The following is a 20,157-nucleotide window of genomic DNA, read 5'->3' as shown; positions in this document are numbered from 1 at the left end:
CTCAGGTTTGCTTTTTGGGCTTCCTGTGCCGTAGCTGCCCTGCCTGCTGTTGGTTCACTGCCAGTTGTGGCAGGATAAGGCCCTTAAGTGGACATTAGTTACCCACTTAAGGGCCTCAATTTGGGGGGGTTGGGGGGGGGGTGGCAGGAAGGCCATCCACGAGCCTTCCCAACCCAGACCAAATTGGGGTGGAGGTGGGAAGATGAGGTGGTTCCCATCCGGCTCCCTCTCCTCCAAACTTGCCTCAGGAGAGAGCATCAAATTCTGCCCCAGGATTCAAACCAAAGATGTATCTGTTTTAATAAAATTCCTTGGATATAACTAAAGGCTGATCTATATAGAGATGGTTCCTTGTGTAACTGTGAATGCATTTCATGAAGCAGGAAGAGTCAAGAGCCTTCATGTGATGCTGTCATTTTTTAGCCATGATTCCAGTTACCAACTGATTCAGTTTTTTAAAGTTCAATAACTTGGGTAAAGAAACGAGATGAGCAAAAATTGCTCTTGGGTCACTAGAAAGTATGTTTCATGCTCATCTGATGATTCTTAATCTGAAATGTGCAAAGAAAAGCCAGTTTCTGTTTGTTTATGTGCTGCTCAGCTCATTCATGAGAAGGTTGAGCAGCTACAGTCAACTTGAAAACTATTTTACTCCAGGTCATAGTTGCAGTAACGGACGTAACATGCAAGCAAGTTCCAAAGTACAACTAGAACATAAGTGACTGGTATAGAGGCCATTTTCCGTGATTCCTTCTTTAAACAGATTGTCACCCTAGCCCTGCAATCTGTAGGCTTTAGTCCCAGTGCCCTGCTATTGGGAAAAACGGAGCTGAAAGGTTACTGTGTACAGAGACCTGATTCAGTGTTTTGATGGGAATACCTCCACATAGTTTGAATGCAGACCCCAGATGCAAAAAAGGCTTTCCCAGCCCAATTTAGCTAGCAGCACCCCGCCTCAAAAAACCAGACATGGGGTCTGGTTCTGAAGGATGTAGCTAACCAATTAAGGTGGAGGTTTTAGAGTACATGGAAAAGTGGAGTGAATGACTGCACTGGCTCAGTTGAGTGAGTGGGTAACACTGAAGAGTAGAGGTCTTGCTGCAGAAGACATACAAAAGATGATGGGTCCATTTGGCAATGAAGGCTGACTTCCAGTTAAAGCAATGTCAAGGGGAGGAGGACCACTGACCAGGTCCAGGAAGTCATCCAGGCTCCTGACAGTTGGTTCCAAATAGAAACATAGGACTTTGGAGCAGGAGTAGGCCATTTGGCCCTTCAAGCCTGTTCCACCGTTCAAAAAGATCATGGCAGCTCTGGTTGTTTAATAAGTGGATGTCCATTTACCGAATCAGGGCAGCAGAAGACATTCTGTGGTTCACAACTGTTTTATTGTTAAATTATAGTTCAGTACAAACACCAGTTTCCACTCTTCCCTTCTAGGTCCTCTCCCTGCCCAGAAGCAAAAAAAAAAGACTCTTACTGGGGAAAAACCCAGCTCAGGCTGAGCATCGCCTACTCTCAATTCACTATGTCCTGGTCTACTCTTAAAGGGACCTGCATTTCTAAAATTGCCACTGGTCATGGTCTCAACTCCACTTTCCTTTCTACACCATAACCCTTGACCCCCTTCTCTATCAAAAATCTGTCTAACTCTGCCTTGGATAAATTCAATGACCCAAGGAAGATGTTTGTTGATCATGAGGGAGGTAAGCACTCCTCACTGTTACATGAAATTCTTGTTATTAATGGTTGCATGGTTCCTAAGCTAGAACTCCCATACCATCTGGGAAAGGTAATTTCCTATATTGCACGTGATTGTTGCTCTTATGCACACGAAAGCTGGATAATACAGACCTCTTGCATGTGGAGATGGCAGACCTAGGCTAGCGAACTGACATCCAGGCTTCCAGCCTGAAGCACACCTCCGATAATAGTGGGTTTCTCAGTAGCATCAGGAACCATGAAATCAAAGGTAGCCTGAGTCTCCTAAAAGCAGTTCCCAGTTTCATTGGACTGCTGTTTCATGAAAAACAACTATTGTCAGGCATAGCAATATCTTTTGTGGCCTGATTCCATGTGAGTATTAACTGACTGCACACTCTTTCTTTCACTGTAAGCCATAAGGTTAATTTGAAGAACCCTGCTGTCCACAGCTGTATTGCCAATGACAACTTGCACTTGTGTGGAGGCTGCTGCCATCTATCCGGCAGATATCTCCTTTCCACGGGTAGGCCGCACTGGTGAGGCCACAACTGGAGTATTGTGTGCAGTTCTGGTCACCACATTACAGGAAGGACATAATAGCTCTGGAGAGAGTGCAGAGGAGGTTTACAAGAACGTTGCTAGGGTTAGAAAAGTGTAGCTATGAGGAGAGATTGGATAGGTTGGGGTTATTTTCCTTTGAACAAAGAAGGCTGAGAGGTGGCTTGATTGAGGTGTACAAAATTATGAGGGGAATAGATAGAGTGGACAGGATCAAATTGTTTCCCTTGGTGGAGAATTCTAGAACCAGGGGACATAGATTCCAGATAAGTGGCAGAAGCAGTATGGGGGACATGAGGAAGAGCTTTTTTATGCAGAGGGTAGTGGATGTCTGAAATTCGCTGCCCAAGTTGGTGGTGGAGGCAGAAACTCTAAACTCTTCTAAAAAGTACCTGGATCTGCACCTTAAGTGCTGTAAGCTGCAGGGCTATGGGCCGGGTGCAGGAAGGTGGGATTAGAAAGGGCACCTGGGTGTCCTCGGGCTGGCATGGACAAGATGGGCCAAATGGCCTCCTCCTGTGCTGTAACTTGTCTATGGTTCTATGGTTCTAGAGTAAGGAAGATATCATCCTTTACAAACACAATGGCCGGGATTTTCTGGCCCCATCCCAGCGAGGCGGCGCCCCAGCCAGGAGTCCTTTGACTTGCAGCAGGACCGGGAGATCTCGGTTGGCGGGCGGGTTCAGAAAATCCCCCCCCACTGTCCGTCACACGCCTGACATAATTGTCTGCTGGAATCTACCTAATATAACATGTTCCTGGGGTGGCCTGGAAGGACCCAGAAGCATCAAAGCTTGGGGCACCCTTCAGTTCAGCACATTTCAGGTAATGTCCGGCTGTCACCCTGATGAGTGATCTGTCGCATGAAGTGGAGGTGGTGAACTTAAGCATCTTCTGGCATCTCCAAGTACATCTGGAGAAGTCTACAAATGTCAGGCCTCCGGTGCAGAGAGAACTCCTGGAGTTGTCATTGCATTTGCATTTGGAGATCCCCCTCATGAACTCCCCATCCTCCTCTGAAAGCAGCATGTTTGTGAGCTGGCAAAGAACGGCCACCCTCAGCACGCCATAGGTTGCCTTTTGAAACGATCCCAGGAAACAAGAATACCGGAAACAGGGAGAAAAATCAAAATAGAACAATGGCAGAGTTACCAACAAATGAAGCAAACAAAAACATGAATCAAGAAGCAGCAAAATTGACCAGATTTTTTTTTTCTAGATGGTCACGAAAGGTCTTTATGAAACCTGCTTGGATAGGCTAGAGCCCAGGCTGTCGACTGTAAAACAGGCCAGCAAATCAGCGTAGGCTGAAGCAAAAATGTTCCTACCTTAATTAGCTCCCACTGTCGGGAATTCTGGCAAGAGACTCAATTCAAATAAAGGAGAATCCCGCTGAGGTCCATGCGTGCCAATAGCAAGGCCTTAACTGTGCAGAGAAATTTCTGGATGGGAAATTAGGCATGTCATGAACCAGGCGCACCGTGGGCACCAGCGCAATTCCCTGCCCTTCCCCCACCTCACGACAGTCCACACTACAGACAGAACCTCAGAAAATTGGAGCCTATTTATCAGCTTGGGCCCTGCACAGTAAAGGGAAGTTATTGTTTTTTTTTAGATGCTTTCTCGAGATTAAAAATTGCCTTTTAATCAATCTGTTAGAAAAAGCATGGCCTTAACATAATATTATTGCTCTCCTATATCAACAGAATATGAGTGTTGCCATGATTATATGTTTTACTTAGATTAAGAATCTGTCATTCCTGTTCTCCTTCTAATTATCCAAGAAAAGAAATGGCGATTCAGCGCATGTAAGACAAATGGTTTCATTGAAAAAAAACACAGATACTGTGAGATTGCCTGCGTAACAGGAGCACAGAAAGTTATGAAAGGCCGTAGATCCCAGTAAAAATGACGGATCAGAAAGGGTGGCACATGCTTAATATTGGAAAACCGTTGCTGTTGAAAAAAGAAATGCATCTATAATTAACACTATCTTTAACAAAAATGTTTTTTGTTTCAATCAATTCTTGCTACATCAGTCCTGCAGCGAAAAACAAAAAGAGGCAAATAAATGGCAATTTACCATTTTAGGTGTGAGCACAAAGTATTAATTTGAACGATTACAGTACAGTAATTCCATATTATAATGAAATATAATTTAAGGAGCACCAAATAAAATTGATTTCTTCAATGTTTTGTTCAATTATTTTACCAACAACTGTAGCTTATCCTAAAACTATTTTAACACAATGATAGCAATACAAATCAAAGGTTAACGGGATCTTTAGCTCCAATTATATTTTATTTTCTCTGTCTAGAAATTCATGAGATTGCTCCCTATTAACAACGTTGAAGCAACTTATACTCGTTTGCCCCACGGCTGGTGGATCTTGTACCTCATGCTCTCGAACCCAGACCCCCTTCCCCCAAAGAACAGTAATAACTCAAGATACAGCAGCAAATGCTGCTGCTGACCAAAGTTCAACTTTACTATCGGTCCAAAATGGAGCTAAGAGCTTTCGCGTGAGGCTTTCCTTTTTAATGTCAAGCTTGCTATAGAATGATACAGTGCAGGAGAAGGCCATTTGGCCTATCCTACCTAGGCCAGGTCTTTGAAAGAGCACCCCAATCAGTCCCGCTCTCTTGCTCTTTCCCTAGACCCCTGCAAATCTTCCCCCTTCAATTCCCTTTTTTATTAAGTTATTATTTCACCTGCTTACATCATCCTTTCAGGCTGTGTGTTCCAGGGCTGCAAACATTGGGTCCAGGGCAGAGGGGCCTATATAAACTTCTTCCAGAGCCTCACAGGCCCTTCCCCCAATTAACTGGACAAACTGTGAGGAGGTACTTCAGACGAGGCAGGTGATGATGTGGACAGGTTTTAAACAGGTTGGAAGCTCCATGGTGAAGGGCCTGGAGTGTGCTCCTGTATCAGTCCTCCAGTTTCTTGCCTGATGTGCTGGCACACAGCCCAGCCAGGGATGGGCCTGCATCTGGGAATTCCCCCTCGCTACTCAAATGGCCCAGGGGAGGGAGATTGTGAGTAGGTGTTTTCTCTGGCTGCTGCAGCTGTCAGGCACCTACTAAGAAGCATTTGCTGCCTGAATCCTCAGAATGGCACTGAAACTCTCGGAAGCTGAGTGTGCTGCCGACTGGGCCAATTCCTGAGGTTTCCATTTCCACTTTTCTACATTATAACAGTATCGACATTCTGACTTCATTGGCTGTAAAGTGCTTTGTGAAATCCTGAAGTTGTGAAAGGTGCTATAGAAATGCAGGTTCTATATTCCTCCCTTTCCACGTTGAGCAGCAGGACTCACTACCTCAAGGAGTGGCTGAAGCAAATATCACATTTTGATTGTGATCCGCATTTAAAGGGAAGATAAGTAGGTGAGAAGAAAGGAATAGAAGGATATGATGGCGCTAATTGAAGAAAGGTTGGAGGAGGTTGACATGGACATAAAGACCAACATGGCGAGAATGGGCTGTTTCAATGCTGTAAATACTAGGTAAGTTTGTAACAGCAGAGCGGCAGTAAGGGAAATGGATCTCCACAAAGGTTACTGGTTTGTCTGTAGGCTGCTCTGGATCTATACTCTGACTTTGTATTGTGCTATCAGCACCAGATGAAGAGACCCCAAGCTAAGGTGCTATGTGAACATTGCACTGTATGTGAAAGTGGATGTGTATGGGGGTGCCTGCATGATCACTCCTGGCCTCCTGTATCAGCAGGGCACAGCCAGGTGTCAAGAGAGTGTAAGCTGCAGTCACTGGCAATATCACTGATCTAGAAAAGGGGGAGGCTGTGTGTTTCTGAAGGCCTCTACCAAACCCATATCATCATAACACTACACAAGCACTCAGCTCTTCACTACACGCCTCAGCTAGTGAGGGAGGGAGGGAGGGAACAATCAAGTGATCATTGCTCTTAGCAGGAGTTTTTCTTAATTCTTTCTTGGGATACGGGCATCTCTGGCAATGCGAACATTTGTTGCCCATCCTTTATTGCCCTTGAACTGAGTGGCTTGTTAGGCCATTTCAGAGGGCAGCTAAGAGTCAACCACATTACTATGGAGACAGAATGGAGGTAAGGGGCTTGTTTCCACCTCTAAATGTCGTGACCCAGATGGGTTTTTATTCACAAACAGTGATAGTTTGAGGATACCTTTGAATTTCAGATTTTATTAATTGAATTTAAATTCCACCAGCTGCTATGATGGGATCTGAACCTGTGTCAGTCAGCCTGGGTCTCTGGATTACTAGTCCAGTGACATTACCACTATGTCACTATTTACCCTGAGTGCAGGAGTTTCACATGGGAACAACCTCCACCATTTTCTCCTCACACTCTGCCATTGTGCACAACAGTGACATTTTGGCTTTGACCTCTGCCCGAATGCTTTTCCAGGTTATGATGTGGTATTATTATACAGTTGGTTCCTGCTTATAAAAGGTTAGCTCCCAAGGCTATAAACACTTCAGCTCATCTAATTGAACCGAGTGACCTTCAAGAGAAACCACATTATCTTAGCCGAGGAACAGTACATTGGGGGCGGGATATTCTGGTTCCTGCTGGGATCGTCTGGTCCCGCTTAAAGTCAATGGGCTCCCGGCTGCACCCGGGGGTGTGGGGGGCTCACATTCCCCCCTCCCCCCACCCCCCATCCCCCCCATCCTCCAGCAAGCTCCGCCCCCACAGGGCCAGAATATCCCGGCCATTATGGATTGTGTGGTATGATGCACCCCCCCTTCACAAGATAGCATATCACCCATATTACTGTCAGCAATGCCACAGGAGATCCAGTAATCCTATGAAATGATATATCTGCGGCGAAGATGTCACACTCCAGCTGTCATGCTTTGTAACAGGGCGAGGAACGACATTAAAATGCTGCATGTTTTTCCGCAGTTGCCATTTGCAAACTCCCGATGAAGCCTGAATAACCTGTGGGTGTTCAGTCTACACTTTACGTCCTTGAAAGGTCACTTGTACAACTTACAGGCACCATTGCCTGCCACACAGCACAATAGTCTTGTCGTAAAGAAAGTAAACTGAGCGCGAGCAATGCCACAGTGGGTACACTAATATTATAAAATGCACTGACAGTTTTAAGGCAGGACTCTAACTTTGAACTTGATCAGAATGTTTGAGCTTAAATCACACAGCTTATTACATTAAAACCACTCAACTGAATTACTGGAACTCATTGCTATTCATACATTGCGCTGCACATCTAACCTCAGTCCCAAGCAGTAATGTCATTTTTAATTAACATTGTCCTTGGACTCTAAATAAGTGCAGAGGATTGTTATATAGTGAAGCCAGTTTCAGATTTAAGTTTTATTAAATAGGCAGAAAAGGGGGCCTTGCAATTTTTTTATTTATTTGTTCCTTCTTCTGCTGCCTGATAACACACCAGAATAGCTCTGAATGATATATTGACTTACTATTGACTTGTTCATGTTGGGCGGCTGCTGTGTGAGTGTGGTGACTCTCTGGTTTTTCAGGGTCTTCAATCTTCCTCGTTGGTGGAGTGAAGAAGTCGCCTTGTGGTCTGCAACTGAGCCCATGAACAGAGGCAAGAGAGAAACAGCAATTGAGCTGGCCGTGGAGCTACAGTGTTTAGCACTGGGGCCTGAAGACGTGTTTACTTCCAAGGAGCTGTTGCTAAGCAACTGGCAGTAACAGCAAACGTCATTTCCGAATACTTGGTGAAGGAAGTTCTTGTTTAAATGTAAAATTATGCTAAAGAGTAAAGCCAAAGGGTGGAATTGCTACTGCCCTGTCTCACCCCTTGCCAATGTGAGTTTGTGAGATTATTTACCAGCAGTTTTCCAGGCTTGTTGCTCTTTACTTTGTTTCCAGTTCTACCCTCTGAGCAAGCAAGCCAGCTGCAAAATTAAACGTTAACTCAGAGGATCATAGGTATGTTTCAGGAACCTGGGTGTGAGTGGCAGGTTGACCAAGTCTGCTCCCCTTCGCCCTCAATGTGACTTGGCTGAGATTGCCGGCCGACCTGTTTCCTTGGATAATGCACAAGGCTCTTTAACATTAAACAGGTCAACAACAACCTTCGCTTTTCACCCTCTACACGAATGATTGCCGATCAGAGCACAGCGACATGATGATTCTGAAGTATGCCGATGATATAGCACTTGTGAGCCTCATCGGGAATGATGAAGTAAACGATAGGAACTCAGTGGGGGTGTTTGTAAAAAGGAGCAGTGATGATTTTCTTAAACTGAATGAAAACAAGACAAAAGAACTAGCTATAAACTTTAGGGAAAAGCTAGTTAATGATATTCCTGTGAAGATTCATGAAATAGTTACTGTAGTATAAGGGTCTGGCATATACAGGGTTAATGTGGGATTGAGTACCGTGCTACCCACACAGTATAAAATTACAAGTAGTTAATAAAGATTTGCTGTTAACGTACAGAAGACTACCAGGACTTCCTTAACAGACACATCCTGTAACCAGCACCATTACGACAGTTACCAGCCTCAAGATCTAGGTATCAAAGTAGATGACATGTTGAATTGGGGGAACAGTGTACAGATGTGGTGGCCAAGGGATAGATACACAATTATAGTACCTCAGAAAGTTAAAATCCTTTCGAGTAGATCCCACAATCGTGAAACTCTTCTATACGGCTGTAGTTGAGATTGCTATCATTTTTGGATGTCTCTCCTGGTGTTGTTGTCTTAGGAAAATAGACTCTGTAAGGGTATGGAGATTATTGAACCAGACAGAATGGGTGTTTGCTGAACATATCTTTCTAAATGAAATCTGTTCTTGATAAGTTTTGACGAAAGTGAAGAATATTATGAACAGTGAGGATCACCCCCTGTCTCAGTATTACTGTTGGATACATTCAGGGGAAAGATTACAATCTCTTAGATGCAGGACAAATCGGTTCTTGAGCTCATTCAGGCCTTTCTCCATAAGAACTTTAAACAGAAGCTTGATGAATGGATGAAGTTACAAACTGCGGGCTTGAGAGTTCCTTGCAGAGTCTCACTTAGGTTCAGAGCTGTACTCTGGGCGAACAGGAATGAGTGACTTGATACCAGTAATGTATGAAAAAAAATCTTCATTCAACAGCTATTAAACAATTATTAATGATTTAAAGAAAATGAAAGATAGATTACAGAATCACAGAATCACAGTGCAGAAGAGGCCCTTTGGCCAATCGAGTCTGCATTGACACATGAGAAACACCTGACCTACCTACCTAATCCCATTTACCAGCACTTGGCCCATAGCCTTGAATGTTATGACATGCCAAGTGCTCATCCAGGTATTTTTTAAAGGATGTGAGGCAACCCGCCTCCACCACCCTCCCAGGCAATGCATTCCAGACCGTCACCACCCTCTGGGTAAAAAAGCTTTTCCTCACATCCCCCCTAAACCTCTGCCCCTCACCTTGAATTTATGCCCCCTTGTGGCTGACCCTTCAACTAAAGGGAACAGCTGCTCCCTATCCACCCTGTCCATGCCCCTCATAATCTTGTATGCCTCGATCAGGTCACCCCTCAGGCTTCTCTGCTCCAACAAAAGCAACACAAGTTTATCCAACCTCTCTTCATAATTTAAATGTTTCATCCCAGGCAACATCCTGGTGAATCCCCTCTGCACCCCCTCCATTGCAATCACATCCTTCCTATAATGTGGTGACCAGAACTGTACACAGTACTCCAGCTGTGGCCTCACTAAGGTTCTATACAACTCCAACATGACCTCCCTACTTTTGTAGTCTATGCCTCAATTGATAAAGGCAAGTGTCCCATATGCCTTCTTCACTACCCCATTAACATGTCCCTCTGCCTTCAGAGATCTATAGACACACACGCCAAGGTCCCTTTGTTCCTCAGAACTTCCTAGCGTCATGCCATTCATTGAATACCTCCTTGTCAAATTACTCCTTCCAAAGTGTATCACCTCACACTTTTCAGGGTTAAATCCCATCTGCCACTTATCTGCCCATTTGACCATCCTGTCCAAATCCCCAAGACACTCAACCTCACTGATAACCACCCAGCCAATCTTTCTGTCATCCGCAAACTTACTAATCCTACCCCCCCCGCCCCCCCACATAGTCATCTATGTCGTTTATATAAATGACAAATAATAGGGGACCGAGCACAGATCCCTGTGGTACGCCACTGGACACTGGCTTCCAGTCACTAAAGCTTCTGTCATCACCCTCCATCTCCTACAACTAAGCCAATTTTGAATCCATCTTATCAAATTACCCTGTATCCCATGTGCATTTGCCTTCTTTATAAGTCTCCCATGTGGGACCTTGTCACAGGCTTTGCTGAAATCCATATAAACTACATCAACTGCACTACCCTCATCTACACACCTGGTCACCTCCTCAAAAAATTCAATCAAATTTGTTAGGCATGTCTTCCCTCTGACAAAGCCATGCTGAGTATCCCTGATCAAATCTTGCCTCTCCAAGTGGAGATAGATTCTCTCCTTCAGAACTTTCTCCAATTGTTTCCCTACCACTGATGTGAAACTCACTGGCCTGTAGTTCCCTGGCTTCTCTCTACAATCCTTCTTAAATAGCGGAACCACATTAGCTGTTCTCCAGTCCTCTGGCACCTCCCCCGTGGACAGAGAGGAATTAAAAATTTGGGTCAGAGCCCCTGCAATCTCCTCCCTTGCCTCCCCCAGCAGTCTGGGGCACAAATCATCTGCACCTGGAGATTTGTCCACTTTTAAGCCTGCCAACATCTCCAATACCTTGTCACTCCCTATATCAATTTGCTTAAGAACCTCGCAGTCTCTCTCCCCGAGTTCAATACTTTCATCCTCATTCTCTTGGGTGAAGACAGATGTGAAGTATTCATTCAACATTCTAGCAATGTCCTCTGTCTCCAACCGTAGATTGCCCCCTTGGTCCCTTATGGGCCCCACTCTTTCCCTGGTTATCCTCTTCCCATTGATATACTTATAAAATATCTTGGGATTTTCCCTACTTTTACCAGCCAGAGCTTTCTCATATCCCCTCTTTGTTCTTCGTTCTAGATAACTTTACTAAAAAGAAATAAAGGAAGGAAGACAACTTTACATACATACGATACATACTATATTGCGAATACATACAAGTAAAATCATATAAATCACAAAAGGTAACCCCAGATTGGTCTGTTTATGTCAGCTCCCCAAAATAGTAAAGTTCCCCTTGGTTCATTCATCATCACGGGCAGGATTCCCCCTTCGTTGGGTGGGTGGGCCTGGGAATGACTACAAAACGGACTGCCTGCCGCCTGTGATCAGGCTCCGACCACGATTGTATGCTGGCTGGTCAATTAATAGTGAAACGTGCGCTGAGAGCCTCAGCGCTGCTGGGATGGGGGGTGCGGGAGGAGGATGAGCGTTGAAGTCTGTGCAGGTGCGGGGGCACATGCACTCAAAGCTCCTTGAAGACACAGAGCTGCCTCAGGGAGCTGAAGAATTTTAAAATGAAAGTTAAAGATTTTACAAATGATATAAACATGTCCCTAAATATGACTCAGTCACATGAAGAGGGACATGTTAAAGATGATGTTAACATTTTTTTTTCATTTACTGTTGGAAACCTCATTCTGCCGTGGATGAGGCTTTGTAAAAAATGCAAAGGCCGCTTGGCCTATTCGCCCATCCGCCAAGCATAAGGTTGGATGGGCAGCAAAAAAATGGTTTCAATTACTTGCTTAAGGGCCTTAATGGGCATCTTAATTGTCAGCGGGCGCGCTGCCAACTCTCGTGTGCACCCGCCGACTGAAATATCATGCAAGTAAGCGATGACGTTGGAATGTTCGCCTGACTCCACCGTGCACTATTTTACTCCCGACAGGGTTGGCAGTGCGCCTGCCTGCGGGGTGAAAATTCCTGCCTCCAAGTCTCTGGGTAACCTTGCACGGGAGTGGACATTTTGGACAGTCACTGCATCAAAGGCCCTTCCTCCTGTGGCCTTGAATGGTTGGCTAATCCACTCCGGCTGCAATCCCGAACGTTGGATGCTGTGCCCCCTTAAGCCCAATTTCTAGCTCAATTCCAGCCTTTCGAGGCTTCCTCAAAGTAAGACTCTGGTAAACATGGGTCCTTATCGAATTCTCCTCACGGGCACTGCAAGGTTTGCAGACTTAAGAATATTCAAGTTGTCTGCGCATCTTTTTGATGGTGTCTCCCATCTGCCATCAATCAGGTTATATATTGTCCATCAATCAAACTGCATCTCCTAATTCCACTCTATAGTTCAGCAGTACAGGCACGAGCTTATCCATTGTCCTGGCTTGCAGTTCAAGGGTCATTAAATGCAGTAAGACACTGCCTTCTGTTAAACAATAACAACTTTTTTTTAAAAAATAAGCCTAGCCTGAAAAGGAAAACAATGGTTTGAAGACAAAATATCAGCTGTGAGCATGGCCAGCATGAAAAATAGTGTGTTGAGCAAATCAAGTCCGCAGTTAATAATATCACGGCTGATTACTATTCATTAATTATTTGGCTTAAATCACACTTAGTATTAAACCAAGGCCCTACAAAGTAGCTTTCAAATATTCAATACAGGCTAAGTACAAGTTCTCTTAAAATCAAGAGCAAAGCAGAAATAAAATGCAAAAATATAAAGTTGCAAAAATTAGCAGCTGCAGGTCTCAGGCCTACAGCACTCCTGATGGGACTCACCCGCTGATTATTTTAACGTACTGGAATAGTTTTCAATATATATTTTAATCATAGATAGACTTTCGTGATAAGATAATTTTCTATTTTTTTATTGTTATAATTTATTCTTACGTAATTTTTTAATGACTGGGCAATGTACCCGAAATTAATTTCTACATGGGCAATGAATTGAAATCTAATTGAACCGAGCAATTATTTGCATTTATATAGCACCTTTTAAGGCACTGAAACATCCCAAAGTGTTTCACAGGAAGCATTATCAGACAAAGTTTGACACTGAGGCACCAAGGAGGTATTAGGACAGATAAACAGAAGCTTGGTCAGGGAGGTAGGCTTTAAGGAGCATCTTAAAGGAGCAAAGAGAGATTTAGCGAGGCAGTTCCAGAGTTTAGGGCCCAGGCAGCCGAAAGCACGGCAACCGCCTTCACCACTTTTGTCACTGACAAGCAAAAGCATATGAAACGCTGCACAATTCTGCCAGTGTGTACAGGCGTCACTGATTGCATCAGTGTGACCATCTGGGCTCCAGTGCTTCACATTGCAAGTTGCAAGAGCTGATATGTTTACACTCTCTCAATATGCAGCTGGCCTGGGACCAACAGCTCAGAACCATCTGGGCTAATGCCTCGTGTCCTTATCTCCAGAAAGCCCTGGAGCTCGCTGCCTGTGAAGGTGGTGGGAGCAGAGACGATCAATTATTTCAAAAGGCTTGAGGGAAATAAACTTGCAGGGCAGAGTGATGGAATGCACAGTGGAAACGGGATTATCAAGACTGCTCTACAGAAAGCAGCAAGGACTCAATGGGCAGAGTGGCCTCCCTCTGTGCTGCAATGACTCTGTGACTTTATGCCGATCCTCCATGCCAGACTAACTAAAGGGGGAGGAGGGATGGCTCAAGCTGAAGAAAATGCAATGAGGTTCCACCCGAAGGATCATATATTCACACCACCTACCACAGATCAGGATGCACCACAGCACAAGCCGCCAAGGATCACTGACATCTGCTGCAGGCTGCAATGGAGTAGAGTTCATTAGACAGACCAGAGTACGAGGGTGACAGTGGTTACAAGGAAGTAGCTGCTGACACACTGAGAATCCGGCTGAGAACACTCGTGTACCAGGCACTGAAACGACATTTCAATGAGTGCCAGAAATGCCTCAGTACCATGTCAGGGGAGATTTATTGTTTTGACACTCCAGGTAGATAATGGGAGGGCATAGCAGGAAATCACATACACTGAGCCTGTGACTATCCATCCGTTCATTTTTATATGTCTACAAAATAAACTCCCCTGGAATATCTCCTGCCACTCTCCTGTGCAATTCTTCAGTGACCACCACTGCTCACCTGTTGCTGTGTCCTGCATTATTCTAAACTATCACACACAGGTATTCAGCAGAATGCTCAAAACAAATCGTGTGCTGTCACTTTATCCACTGGATGTTATCAGTGTGATTCCCCTTAATGCTGGTGATTTGTTCTTGACATGTGATGCCTAACCTGCTACTTCGAAGTAATTCCCTTGTGAGTGGAATAAGTGTCCTGGCTAGCTGTAGGATTTCAGTGGCAGCCTGTGCGCGATCAGATGGCTCAAGATTTTCTCATCCCTTGATGCTTTGCAATTGCTCAGTGTCCCAGCCATGTCTCTTGCTGTTGCAGCTTTCTGGTGACACTCCCTTTCTGGCACACCTCCCCTGTCGATGGCACACCAGAATGCCTGATCTCCACGAGAGAAGGCTGATTGACCTATTCTCACAAGAGTAAATCCCTGCTGCTGAGCACTTCCTCAGCAAGCCCAATGATCAGTGTGAGAGTAGAATTTTGGGCACTTGCCTTCAGGTTGCTTCCATGCAAACCCCCAGTGTGTCAAAGCTGGGTAAGCCCAAAATCCTTAATAGTTAAGCCCAAGGCCACTGTCGGAGCAATATGAGCTCTTGTGAAATATGCTCCCATTGTACTTATGATCTCTGCTACTAAAGGCTCTGTTTAGAGGCCAACAGAATCGCCTCAGGCTCCACAACAGGTTTACTGCAGATTCATTCTTGAATGCACAAATCCTGAGAGGTGAATTGTGCTATATTCCACAGCAGACCTTGTACGGTCATAGGTGACTCATGAGGATCATGCTGTTCACGCAGTAATCTCCATCACTAAAAAGACTGAATTTTTTAAGTGCTGCCGCAGAGGAAAGAGCCATGCTAGAGCTTTGACAAGCACACGTTGAAACCACAGCAGCTGCCACCCCTTGTTTCTCCCAAGCTATACATAGGTCCCGCAACACCTCAATTTTAAATGTTCTTACATCCTTCCATGACCTCAACCCCCTCTCTATCTCTGTGACCTCAAACAGTCGTCCAACTCTCCAAGATCTCTATGCTCTATTGGCAATGTGTCTTCATCAGCCGAAGTCCGAGCTTTGAAATTACCTCTCTAAACCTCGCCACCATTCTACCTCTCGCTCTTCCTTTAAGACAGGCCTTAAAACATCCTTCCTAATATTTCTTTTTTGTGGTTGGATGTCAAATTTTGTTTCGTAACTGTTACAAGTCTGAGGTTAATAAGATGGCTATGTTTTAAGCTGTCTTTTTTAATTCATGATAAAAAGGATTATGTGACGTACATCTACTAGAGCTGCCCAGCAATAAGCTGAAGTGATATGGTTGCCGTGGGAACCAGGGTCTCAAGGCAAGTCCTATCGAAACTCAAGTTTCAGCTTTCTCACCCGGACCCAAAGAGAGGGGCAGCTGGTCTTGCTATGGACAGACTTACATTCTCTCAGGCAGTCTGGCTCCGAGGCCCTGAGCAGAGAAAAGAGAGAGAAAGTGAGGCAGGGAAACAGAAGCTGCTGTGAGCAGCAGGGGAAAAGCCTGTTCTCTGTTAGCGACCAGGCAGAGTATTGGTGGGAACTCGTTCTCTGGTCAAAGAAATGGGACATGATGGATTTAGGACACTGGAAGATTTGTCGGGAGAAGGAGTCACTGAAGTGGGCTCACTGCTGGAAGTCAATTCGGGAATTCTCAGAAGACTGAGGGAAATAACATTTGAGGGGCACTGGAGGTTATATTATGACACAGCAGTTGGTAAAGGCTGAGTTGTTTAAATCCCAGAGGGAAACTTGAACAACTGTCATAACCTATACATTCTATTGGTATGTTTGAGATGCAGCTCTGAATTCAGGAATAAGACCACCGGGCCTCAAGATATGAAACTACTATACATCAAAGCACCCAGACTAGCTGGCTTTAAGACACGCACAGTCAAACACATAGACAAAGACCCCACTACAATTCCATTTTAAAAATAATTTCCAATAACATTATAGACATTCATGTCTCTGCATGACAGTTATGACAAGAGAAATGAGAAGAAGCGAGTCTGTTGGAAGCTGGGAGTGACTTTGGACTGGTTTCTGCAGAGTGTGGTGTAATGTTTAATTGCGGTGTGGGGTTCTTGAAGTTAAGGGGGGGAGCTTTTCTGTTTAGATTATTGATTGCCTACTAAGTAATGTTTAGTCGATGATGATTTTGATTTGTTTGTTAGTATAAAAGTCTTAAAACATGAAATTTTGTCATGCGATCCTTGGCTTGGTCACTAGGAATTCAAATCTCTTTCTAAAAGTTTTGCTTTCTGAGGGCATTTTAATGTAATGCTCCTGCAAAGCACTTTGTGGTATTTTCTATGTTAACGGTGATATTTTATCATGAATTGTTCTTCTGGTGCTACCTTCTCAGTGTGCTGGCTGCATCCTCCAGGGGCTTTGTAATTGTTTTGATGTTTGACAGAGGGGTTGACAACAATGCATGGTGGTGTGAGTTACTGGACCCCCTCAACAACTCTCATTGGGGCAAGAATCTAGTTTTCCATTCATGATAAAACAAAAGAGGATAAAAGATTAAAATTCTATATTAAAACAGTGACTACCTTACCTTCCAAAGTCAGAAGTGTGATGGAACATTCTCCACTTGCCTGGATGGCTGTTGCTCCACAACACTCAAGAAACTCAGCAGCATCCAGGACAAAGCAGCTCACTTGTTTGGCACTCCATCCACAAACATTCACTACCCCCATCACCGACGCACAATGGCAGCAGTATGTACCACCTACAAGATGCACTGTAGGAACTGACCAAGACTCCTTCAACAGCATCTTCCAAACCCACGACATTTACCTCCTAGAAGGACAAGGGCAGCAGATGCATGGGAGCACCATCACCTCCAAGTTTCCTACCAAGTCACACACCATCCTGACTTGGAACTTTTTCATCCTCCGTGTCGCTGGGTCAAATTCCTGGAATCATCTTCCTAACAGCACTATGGGCGCATCTACATCACATGGACTGCAGCAGCTGAAGGAGGCAGCTCACCATCACCCAGCGTGACCAACTGTCCCATATTCTAAGGGTTTGTCCCTTATTCTGGCTCTCTTAAGGGATATCTTTTGCACCAAACTCTAGGACAGCCAGTGAGAGACGGAGCCTGGAAGACTCAGTTGAGTATTTTGAGCAGGATAGCAAGCCTGGGAGTTTGCCAGCAGAGAGATGATAATGTTGTGACTCCACAAGAGGAGTTGTTAGCTTTGCTTGCTTTAAATCACCACCACCCTGCATCACCACCCCCCACCCACCCACCACCCAACACTGCACCTCAATTTTAAGGTCACCAGTAACCCCTCCCTATTCCCCACCTCCAGCCACCATCACATTCACCAGCAACCTACCCACCCCCCTCTCAATTGGTCACCAACAACAACCACCCCACCCCATTCCCACGACTCCCAGGCCCAGGGTCGAAGTGTCCCTTTATTTATTTCATAAGAGTTGGTCATCCTGCTACCACCTTCTCAAGGATGACTTGCTGCAGTTGTATAGAGTCTGGGTGAGGCCGCATCTGGAGCATTGTGTATGGTTTTGATCTCCTTATCTAATCCCTGGGATGGCAGGGCTGTTTTATGAGGGGAGATTGGGGAAACTGGGCCTGTGTTCTCTAGAATTACGAAGAATCAGAGGTGATCTGCTTGAAACTGACAACACTCTTACAGGGCGTGACAGGGTGGATGTAGATAGGATGTTTCCCCTGGCTGGTGAATTTAGAACTAGGGGCCACAATCTCAGAATAAGGGGCAGGCCATTTAAGACTGAGATGAGGAGGAATTTCTCCATTCAGAGAGTGGTGAAGCTTTGGAATTCTGTACCCCAGAGGACTGTGCATGCTCAATCATTGAGCATTTTCAAAACCTAAATCCATAGATTTTTGAATATCAAGGGATATGGGAGTAGCGGGAAAAATGGCGTAAGAGGTGGATGATCAGCCATGATCTCTTTGAATGCTAAAGCAGGCTCGAAGGGCTGAATGGCCTACCCCTTCTCATATTTCCTATGTTCCTATGCTCTTATGATGATTAAGGATGGGCAATAATTGCTGGCCTAGCCAGGTGACATCAACACCCAGTGAACTAATTAAAAAAACTAGCTGCAAAGTGCTTTGGGGCATCCTGAGGTCATTAAAGGCGTGATATAAGTGCATGCTCTTTCTTCAACTAAGTGCCTTCAGGCACTACATTCATTTATGATTAACTCCGTGAAAGTGAATGGGTTTTGAATGAGTCAACACTGGCTGTGATAATAGTGGTGTTGAATATTTGGCTGCGTGAGAATGACTCAATGGCTTTGATGTTAACTGGGGATGAGATTGGTGCATGATGGGTGGAAGGGTGGGGGAAGAGGGGGCCAGGGTGAGAAAAAACTCGCACGCCAAGGCCCAGTGGGATTTTGGCTCCTGGATCTCATTACCATACTCAGGATCAGATGCCCAGTCTAACTCAGCAGCAATCCCTGTACGGCAGGCAGGCAGGGAGGGAGTGATGAGCACAAGGTCTTAGTCTCAGTAACGAAATCCCAAACATAGGAGGGAAACCCTGGGCAAGAGAGACTCAAGGTTTCTATGGGTGCCTGGAAGAGCATGATTACTGTAATTTTATATAAAATTGCAGAAGAGGTGTTAAAGAGGCTAGCTTCAGTGTACCTGCTCAAATCAGCACAGAACCAGGTATTAAGCAACTTTCACTGTAACCCACACAAACCTAAAGAATGGCTCAGTTAGCACCAACAGCAGTTTAGAAGCACAGATGGCAGAATCTCTTAAATATCAATGTCGCCAACTGAAAATAGCATTTGTGAAGCTGAAGCTGTGGGTCTGCAATGAGGCCCAAAACTGGAAATGAGTCAAAAACTCAAGCCAGGTTTTAATGTCTCTAATTGATTAAAGTTTTGAGCCAGATTTAATCCATAAACTAGAGATAAAAACAAAAATCTGCGGATGCTGGAAATCCAAAACAAAAACAGAATTACCTGGGAAAACTCAGCAGGTCTGGCAGCATCGGCAGAGAAGATAAGAGTTGACGTTTCGAGTCCTCATGACCCTTCAACAGAACTGAGTGAATATTAGGAGAGGGGTGAAATATAAGCTAGTTTAAGGTGGGGGGGTGGAGGCTGTACCTTGAGTGCCCTGCCATCCATTCTTAATTAGCACATTTGTTTAGATAATATCACCACCTTCAACACCTCTTTGTTCCTTTTTCTGTGACATCTTTTGATTATCTGCTCCTATCACTGCTTGCTTGTCCCTACAACCACACCACCGCACCCCCCCCCCCACTTCTCTCCCCCCAACCACCCCCCACCTTAAACCAGCTTATATTTCACCCCTCTCCTAATATTCACTCAGTTCTGTTGAAGGGTCATGAGGACTCAAAACGTCAACTCTTTTCTTCTCCGCCGATGCTGCCAGACCTGCTGAGTTTTTCCAGGTAATTCAGTTTTTCTTTCTAATCCATAAACTGGCAGATAAGAAGCACTTAAAATGTGCACAGTAGTTATCATTATTAATAGTATTGATCCAAGAATGAAATGAGAAAGAACTTCAGTGAGAATCCCCATCAAGGGCCCACGGTACATTAAGGGTTTGGCTGCTCAACGAGTTTGACCATGCTCCTAGCTCCTAACCATCATGCTTGCCTCCTGAGTATGGTAGGTGGTTCTCCTCCTTCACTATGCTTATGCTGCATGACATAACAAAGTGGTGCAAGATGCAGCAGATGTGAATGATGTAGGACATTTTGCTGTACTGTACTCGAACATGCCCACTGACCAGCCCAGGCATTTGAAGTAAAAACAGAAACAAAAATACCTGGAAAAACTCAGCAGGTCTGGCA

At 44.8% G+C, this 20,157-nt stretch overlaps 1 protein-coding gene across 1 annotated transcript in view; it reads right to left on the bottom strand.

The window, feature by feature from the left end:
• Positions 1 to 7,893, bottom strand: part of LOC121291367 (parkin coregulated gene protein homolog) — a 982,704-nt gene extending 974,811 nt beyond the window's left edge. Inside the window, exon 1 of the mRNA XM_041212445.1 lies at positions 7,711 to 7,893. Coding sequence (XP_041068379.1) covers positions 7,711 to 7,833 — 123 coding nt within the window. The 5' untranslated portion in view covers positions 7,834 to 7,893. The remainder of the gene's footprint in view (positions 1 to 7,710) is intronic.
• Between the last annotated feature and the right edge of the window lie 12,264 nt (positions 7,894 to 20,157).

This window comes from Carcharodon carcharias, chromosome 19 (genome assembly GCF_017639515.1).
Source record: "Carcharodon carcharias isolate sCarCar2 chromosome 19, sCarCar2.pri, whole genome shotgun sequence".
Taxonomy (NCBI): Eukaryota; Metazoa; Chordata; class Chondrichthyes; order Lamniformes; family Lamnidae; genus Carcharodon; species Carcharodon carcharias.
The sequence above is the reverse complement of the archived record's forward strand: the minus strand, read 5'-3'. Positions and strand labels throughout refer to the sequence as shown.